General features: G+C 50.8%; 1 protein-coding gene across 1 annotated transcript in view; it reads left to right on the forward strand.

The window, feature by feature from the left end:
• The first annotated feature begins 1,235 nt into the window (after positions 1-1,235).
• ZNF76 (zinc finger protein 76) overlaps positions 1,236-8,346 on the forward strand; it is a 9,495-nt gene continuing 2,384 nt past the window's right edge. Inside the window, exons 1-12 of the mRNA XM_010073119.1 lie at positions 1,236-1,308; positions 2,657-2,737; positions 3,468-3,545; positions 3,687-3,889; positions 4,719-4,787; positions 5,192-5,308; positions 5,562-5,637; positions 5,983-6,108; positions 6,211-6,390; positions 6,660-6,891; positions 7,301-7,439; positions 8,237-8,346. The exon at positions 8,237-8,346 is cut by the window's right edge and continues 64 nt beyond it. Coding sequence (XP_010071421.1) covers positions 1,236-1,308; positions 2,657-2,737; positions 3,468-3,545; positions 3,687-3,889; positions 4,719-4,787; positions 5,192-5,308; positions 5,562-5,637; positions 5,983-6,108; positions 6,211-6,390; positions 6,660-6,891; positions 7,301-7,439; positions 8,237-8,346 — 1,484 coding nt within the window. The remainder of the gene's footprint in view (positions 1,309-2,656; positions 2,738-3,467; positions 3,546-3,686; positions 3,890-4,718; positions 4,788-5,191; positions 5,309-5,561; positions 5,638-5,982; positions 6,109-6,210; positions 6,391-6,659; positions 6,892-7,300; positions 7,440-8,236) is intronic.

Genomic DNA, 8,346 nt, shown 5'->3' on the forward strand with positions numbered 1-8,346 from the left:
CAGAGCACCTGGGCCTGCCCCACCGCTCCCCTCAGGGCTCGCCATGGCGCCAGGCCCGACCCTGTCCCCTGCCCTGTGCCCTGCCCAGCCCTATCCTCTGCCCTGTCCCCAGCCCTGTGTCCTGCCCTACCATGTCGTGTCCCCACCCCTGTCCCCAGCCCTGCCCTGTCCCCAGCCCTGCCCTGATGCGGGGGACATGTCGCCTGTCATTCCCACCTGTTTTTCCTCAGGCAACGCCTGCCCTATTCCTCCCAGGGGGTCGTGGTCCCTCCAGCATCACTGGCAGCGGTTTGTCTGGCCGCCACAGCAGCTCGATTCCCCAGGGATGCCCCAGTGACCCTGCTGGGATGGGGCTTTTGCTGGTAAACGACCTGCTTGCCTCTTGGGAGAGCCCTAAAAGCAGGCAGAATGTGCTGCAGCTGGAGAGGAGCTGGTAGGGAGCGCTTGGGTTAGAGAGCACTAAGCGTGGCACAATGCCTGGCTGCACCCCTGGGTGCTGCAGTGACAGACAGAGCCATCAGCCTTGTTCCTAGAAATCAAAATGATAAAATATTCGGCTATCTCAGAGATTGCTCATGAAGAATCCACTGCAGCTGCTTTTAAAGATAATCTGTCAGCAGAGTGCCTCTTTAGCAAAATGTTCTTGTGGGGGGTGTGGATGTTTTAACATCGTCTGCTTATAGCCCAAAATTCTGTTCCTCAGAAAGCCAGGAATTAGACAGGAAAGGGAGGAGAGAATGAGGATGCTTCCAGGGACAAAGCTCATCGTCCTGCCCCTGTCTCTTCCAGCACAGGACACCCTCAGCCTGTAGGTTCAGACTTTAAAGTATTCAGAAACCTTTCCTGCAGATCATTTGGAGGATGTGAAGGGCTTGAATGAGGCATTTATGCTATCTCTAAAAAGAGTCTATCAGTCTACTGGCTTGATAAGCTTTCTCTCCTGTTTGTCTGTGGAATAGATTGTTAGCCCTGCCAGCTGTTGGTATGGGAAGGGTGCATCTTTTGTCCAGTTTAATCTTTTATAATCTCCAAAATAGTTTGCCATTCAAGCCTTTCTTAATGTGCCAAATTGAGCCCTGGGAGAAAATAAACTTTGACTTGTTCTATTTATTTAAGGCTTGCAACAAAGAAGACAACTTGCTCTTCCGGAAACCTCTTGCTCTGCATCCTGGTGCTCTCTGCGAGCACGCTGAGTAAAGTGAAATTCATGTCTGAGGACCAGTCATCGGGGCAGGATGGAGAGCCTGGGCTTGCAAGCAGTGACCCTTAGTGACGGGACGACAGCCTACATTCAGCAGGCTGTCAAAGGTAACGCTTCCTTTGGGCTGTGAAGTCTAAAAATCTCTTGATTGACCCTGTGAAATTAAAGTCAGACTTATCAAAAGCGCCCTTGTGGCACGTGAACTGTCACACATCTCATATGGTCACTTTGTACAGGAAGCTAGCAACTGTCAGAGTTGCACAGAAGAATGATGCAGCAGAGATAAAACATGCCTCTGCTTTGGATATAAAGCTTTGGAGATGGGAGAGCTGTCGCTGTGGAAAATAAGGGTTCTGTTCGGACTAGAGTGAGCCCTGTTCTCTGCGGGGTGACTGGGTGAACTGGAGTTCATGCTGTGGCCTGCAGGACTCTCTTCAACCAAAACTTCCCCTGAAGCTAGGCAGGATGTTTCACCCCACTGAGGTGCACAGAATTTGGTTCCCAGTGGTGCTTTTCTTACTCAAAGGGGTGCTGAGCTCAGCATTGGTTAACTGAAGTGGTATAAGTGCCAAATTTGACACCTGCTCTTATTTTGGTGTTTGTGAGTGCTCCTTCCTTCACCGCCCACTGTTCCTGAAAAAAGGAACACGCTGTTTCCCAGCCTGCGGAACAGGCTGGTTGAGTTGCAAGGCTTCATGTCCTGGGGACTGCCCCCTTCCTTTCTTTTCTGTGCGAACTTGCTGCGAGTTTATTACATGCGCGGAGCTGGACTATCTTGAAAACCACTGGGTTTTGTGACCCCTACAGACATTGTGCACCAGGTGATAGCAACCTGGATTCCTCATGTTCAGGTGGGATAGAGCACTGTCCTCTCTGCATCAAAATAATTCTGTAACTAAAACATTTTTATAGGGCTACTCAGAGTGACGTTATTTTAAGAGTCCAGTCTTCACAACCCATCGAGGGTAGAAACACTTTAGGTCTCTTTAGGTCCTGTAATTTTTTTCCAAGAGTTGATCCTCCACCAAAGCAGAAGAAAATAAACCTCCAGGCCCCTGCTGATACCGTTAAAAGCTTCCAGCTGAATTTTTCACCAGCACAAGTGTAATTGCTTTCTCCTTTAGATCCAAAGCGCTTAGCACACATCATTCTTTCTGCTTCTTGGCTTCCAGGGCTGTGAAGGGCAAGGGCAGCTTGTAAACAAGTGGTGACTGAGGCTCTTTGTCTTGGATCCCTCCTGTCTAGGAAAGGGAGGCTCCGGCATTTCTGGGAAGTTAAGTGCCTCTGTGGCTATTCAGGGGAAAGCTTAATAAATAACAACTTATAAGCATCAACTTTGCTGTCTTCTGTGTGTCTTGGCTTCCTTGAGAAGATGCAGGAAAGGGGACAGCTTGTGGGACCAGAAAGACTGGACTCTGCAGGCAGTGCTGATGGCATTTTTTTTAACTGTTTCAGGTGAAAAGCTGATTGAAGGGCAAGTCATTGAACTTGAAGATGGGACCACAGCTTGTATCCATCAGGTGACAGTTCAGAAAGGTGAGCACCATAAATTCACCTCTCTTTTTAGAAGGACATTGTAGATGTAAATGCAATTTTCTGTGTTCCAACAGTCAAGCTCTCTATTTGCTCTAGCTTTAAGGAGTCCATATAGGTGTAGTTTTTTTTTTCTTGACCATGATTTTGAGGCTGAATGAGCAAGGACATAGAACATGTGATTTCCTGCAAATCTGACAAGAAGGGAAATTTGCTGGTGGTGTAAGCAAATATTTGTTAAGTGTTGTTTCACCTGTGGGCTCTCTCACAGTTGTCAGTCACATGTCTACCAGTAAGGCCAGTAAGCCTGTTCTGTGTTTGTGCCAACCGCAGAGCCCAAACTTTGTTTTGTGTGGGAGCAGTTGGACAGGAATTTCCTCTGAACTATAATATATTGCTTCTGGAATAGGTGTTTGGAGGAGGAGGGAGGGCATTGTTGGAAGAAATCTTGGTCATTGGCCTATCAGCCAATGTCACCTCTGAAATGAGGTGATATTAATTAATCTGAGAGGTAGTGAGAATTCTCTTCATGTGGCAGAAACCAGAGTGGCACAGAGGAATCCTCCCCAGCCACGATAAGGTGTGAAACGGCAGGTAGAAAGAACTCTGTTGCTCTAGGCAGTCCTCCCACGTTCCTTGTATGCCACCTCCCTTTGCTGTTCTTAAAAGGTTGCTTAAAACCCACTGAGTCTTCCAGTAAGGTGTGTGGATTTTTTTTTTTCTTTTCTTTTAGAGTCTGTGGCTTTTGAAGACGGTCAGCCAGTAGTATTGGAAGATGGCAGTATGGCCTACATACACAATGCAGCTAAAGGTAAAGTGTGTTTCCTGGTTTTCCCCTGACAGCTGGCGCAGAACCTGCTAAAGTGTCCTAGAGTTTGAAGTCAGTGCAGGGAGACAGTGCCTTGTGCTCGGCATCCATTTTACATTCAATTTTCTTGGTTTCCTCTTGCAGAAAGTTATGACCCCAGCACCTTCGAGGCCGTCCAGCTGGAGGATGGCTCCACTGCCTACATACATCATCCTGTCATCGTGCCACCTGGCAGCACCATCCTGGAAGTGCAGGCAGAAGCTGGGCTGGAGGAGTTGGCTGCAGAGGAGGAAGATGATGCCTTTGATGTCGAGACCATTAATGCATTAAAGCAGTATGCCAGTAAGGTGAGGACGCAGCGCTGCTTTCATGATCTGCCAGCAGCGCTGAGGGGCTGGTGCAGCAGTCCACATTTGGCCTGGGGTTTAAGTGTCCTCCCTTCATTAGTACGTCTGTATCGTTGGTTTTTAGCAATGCCAGCTTTGAGAAGAAAAACTGAACAGGGTTCCTGTGAGAGTGTCACCCCTGACAGGTGGCTGACAGTTAAGGACTTGGAACGGGGCAGTTTCCTGCTGGACTCTCTGGCTAGTTCCTACAGAGTGCTGGGCCTTTTACCCTTAACCTGCTGCAGCCACAGATTTGGGGAGAGCAGAGAGCTGCTGTGATACAGCTTGGATTTTTTTTTTTCTTGCTTGATATGTCCCTCCTTGAAGGTATTTTCTTTCTGCATGGTAGTTTTCATAATGCCACCTGGGTATAATATTCTCTTCCACAGATGATTCAGGCAGCAGGTCAAGATTTTTACATGTCAGGAGTGGCTACGTTACGGCCACTGTTCCCCATGTTGACAAAGGCCCCAAAACCCAAAATAGCTTCAGATCCTCAAGTGTTGTCACTGCAGTGCTCCATCTGAATGTCTGGGGTGCTGCCATTTCCTCCCATCGTCATGGTGTGGTGTGAGAAGGGGTTACCAGGAGTGTGCTGACGCAGTGCTCAGCCGGGCAGCATTCAGATTTCCCGATGGAGACCTTTCTGCTGTGGTAGCACCAGCCTCCCCAGCTCTCTGGAGAAGCGTGGGGTGGCACTGCTGGTGGGAATGCCTTCCTGCTTGGGCTGCTCACCTGCTCCACGCTGTGCAGGGACGTGTCAGCAGTACCCACGCCTCTTTGCTTGTAGGTGTCTGATGAGGAAGAGACAGACTCCTGCCATATGAAGAACAAAGATTCCAGCAATGTCCCTTCCCAGGTGTGAATTTTTCAGTGATGTTTTTCTGAAACTAGGTTGAACTCCTATTGATGCAGAGCACTTTGCCAACTAGTAATTAAAAAAGTTTTGTGGCTTCTTTGCAAGGTTAGCAAATATTTAGCAAGGTTAGCTGCAAATTTTACAAATGGGCTAAGTGAAGCACAGAGAGGTGAGTTATGTGTCTGAGAACACCCAGTGCGCTGGGAGGTGGGAATGGGGAATGCTGGTTCTATCCTGTCCCCTGGGTTTTACCATATGTGCACAAGTTGTGTTTGTAGGAACGTGTTTTGGTGAGGATAACTGAAGGAGCACATATGTATGGCAAGGAGGGAAATGATTTCTGTGGGCTTTGCGAAGCCTGCTGTAGCGGCTTGCTAAATTAATTTCCATACGTCTCTCGGCAGGATTTGCAGGAGGAGGAAGTGCACAGCAGTGAGAAGGGGCAGCAGGTCAGCAGTAGAGCTTTCCGTTGTGGGTACAAAGGCTGTGGCCGCCTCTATACCACCGCCCACCATCTAAAGGTAAAGCACCATGCAGTCAGTCGCACAGCGTGCAGACCAGACATGTCCCCATGTTGCAGTGCCAGGGCAGAATGCTGCTGCGCAAAGGGCTGAGTTGTGTGCTTGGCTCCCCGAGAGATCCAGATTTGTTAATTGGCCAAGGTGGAATCCAGCACAGAACTTCAGATTCTCCCCACCAGCTACATTGCTCCACACAGTTTTCCTTCCTCTTTCACTTGGACCTCATTTTAGGGACCTGTTCTTTCTTTTCCAGGTACACGAATGTGCTCACACAGGTGACCGGCCATATACGTGCGACTTCCCAAGCTGTGGGAAAGCATTTGCTACAGGTAACAATTTCTCTTTTGAGCAAATTTTGTTTTCTTTCCAGTCCAAACCACTCTTGAGTGTCTGCCCTTGCTTTTTTCCAGCAGAGCGCAGTCAGCATAGCTTTTAAAGCCTTCTGAGAAAGAATTGCAGCATGGGAGACTGATTGATTTGGGACAGATTAAAGGAGTTATAGGAAGAAGCTGAGGTGTCAGTGGTGTTGTGAGGCTTTTTGGATATTTCTTCCCCTTCACCTTTGCAGACACAGAACAGACATTCCAAAATGCGTGAACTGAGAGGGGATACACAGGTTGCCATACTACTTCCTTCTCATTATAAAATTTAATTGTAGTTTCTTTCCTGGACAGGGTATGGGCTGAAGAGCCATGTGAGAACACATACGGGTGAGAAACCATACAAGTGTCCAGAAGATGTGTGTAGCAAAGCCTTCAAAACCTCTGGGGATCTCCAGAAACACATCCGGACACACACAGGTGAGCAGTACAGGAGAAGAACTGGGCTCCCCATTGTGTCCAGGGTATTCCCGGTAGCTGTGTCGAAGCAGGACTCTCACCCGCGTTACTCTGTCCATGCAGGTGAGCGTCCCTTCAAGTGTCCCTTTGTGGGCTGCGGCCGCTCTTTTACCACATCCAACATCCGCAAGGTGCACATCCGAACGCACACAGGCGAGCGGCCATACATGTGTCCTGAGCCCAACTGCGGAAGGGGCTTCACCAGTGCCACCAATTACAAGAACCACATGAGAATCCACACAGGTGAGAGGAGGAGAGGGTGAAACGCAGACAGCTCCTCCCCAGTCAGTTGCACTGATGGGGGATGGCAGCAGGGAAATCTGTGGGATTGAAGTGGGTCGGGCATTGCAGGGGTAGATCTGCGAGTAGCCAGGGCGTTAAAGGAAATGGGAACGGCTTTACTGGGCTGATTATTCCACCTTTCTCCAGCTCTTCCCTCTCGATGGGGAATCCCTTCCCAGAGCCTAAGGAAGGTGAGTGGGTTAAGCTGTTCTCTGTGGCCTCTGCCGTAGGAGAGAAGCCATACGTGTGCACCGTGCCGGGCTGCGGAAAGCGCTTCACCGAGTACTCCAGCCTCTACAAACACCACGTGGTCCACACGCACTGCAAGCCCTACACCTGCAATAGCTGTGGGAAGACCTACCGCCAGACCTCCACGCTGGCCATGCACAAGCGCAGCAGCCACGGCGAGCTGGAGGCGACGGAGGAGAGCGAACAGGCGCTCTACGAACAGCAGCAGCTGGAGGGGGAGCAAACGCCGCCGCCGTCGCCTACAGCAGCTTGGGGCAGGCTGTGTGGCGATGGGGAGAGAGGTGACAGCGGGAGCCTGCAGCTGCTCCTCTCTCTTAGAGCAGGCTCTGCGCTGTGGCCTCCTGCCTCCTTCTCCAACCCAGATCTGTGTCATGGACAGGAGTAGCGGACTCCCCATGGTCCTTGCTGCGTGTCACGGGTTGGGAATGGACTCCTGCCCGTTCTGTAGTACAGGGAGAGGTAGAGACCGTTCTTCTGAGGCCAGCACTGAGCTGTTGTTATGATGATCTTGTGCTTTTCTGTGCTGGCCCTTCAGGGAACGGGCAGGTCCCGGGTTCAGGTGTGTTTTCATGCTCTGATTAGCGCTTCTCTCACTCCATTTGTTCTTTCCCTTCCTTGACTCAGCTGCTGCTGCTGACAGAGACTCCCCCATGAAGAGACAGCATATTGCTTTCCTGGCAGAGATGGAGGAAGATGAAGAGGAAGATGATGATGGTATGCCTACACAGGTCTCGCTTATCTCTCAGGATGGGACAGAGCAGGTATGGACACCGACAGCTGCCAGCATGTAGGGGACAGCAGTTAACTGAGTAAGATCCTGCCTCTGCTCAGCCTTGGTGTTCTCTGTAAGGCTTTTTTCAGTGTAAAACAGACCCTGGGGCTTCGAGGGCTCTGTCATGAGGGCTCCCTCCTTGCAGCCATGCCCCACGGCTGCAGTCTTGATGTGGAGAGTAAAGATGAGGCCTCTGGTGCCTGACTCGCCGTCTTGATGGACGGGGTCTTGCAGGCGTTTGCCGAGGCTTGTGCGCAGCGCCTGGCAGCCCTCACGTCCCAGACAGCTGTCGAGAGGCAGCTCCCAATCTCTGCTGACACAGGCTGGATTTAGAGATTGTTTTCTTCATTGTTTTTATACGCCAGTGCTTTTCTTGTACTTCCCTCCACCAGCTGCCCGTGTGCTGACTGGGAAAAACCCCTCTGTGGCACGGGGCAGAGGAAACAGCTGCCACGAGTAACGCTTGTTTCCTCTTGGTCTGGGATGCTCCCTGCTGCAGCGGTGCACAAGTGGTGCCTGCAGAGCCTGGAGGGAAGATGCTAAATGGGAAAGGGGAGGTGTGGTAGGAGGGGGAGGGCTGGAGATTTGAGATCTGTGAGTTCCCTGTCGATTCTGTCCGTGATGCTGGGCGATGTCCTTGGAGTTCTCTGTGCCCTCAGTCTGGCGTGGAGAGGAGGAGAGAATATTTCATCCTTACTGAGACCTTTGTGTTGCTGAACTCGGGATCTGCGTAAGGCTTCCTGAGAAGCCATCCTGGGTGAGAGCAGCCGCTTTTGTCCCACCCAGGTCAGTTTGTCGCAGGAAGACCTCCAGGCCCTGGGCAGCGCAATCAGCGTGGTGACACAGAGCGGTGCCCTCGCCGTGCCCGGGGAAGAGCTGGCGGGTGATGACACACA

The sequence above is a fragment of the Pterocles gutturalis genome, unplaced genomic scaffold, assembly GCF_000699245.1.
Source record: "Pterocles gutturalis isolate BGI_N339 unplaced genomic scaffold, ASM69924v1 scaffold3432, whole genome shotgun sequence".
Taxonomy (NCBI): domain Eukaryota; kingdom Metazoa; phylum Chordata; class Aves; order Pterocliformes; family Pteroclidae; genus Pterocles; species Pterocles gutturalis.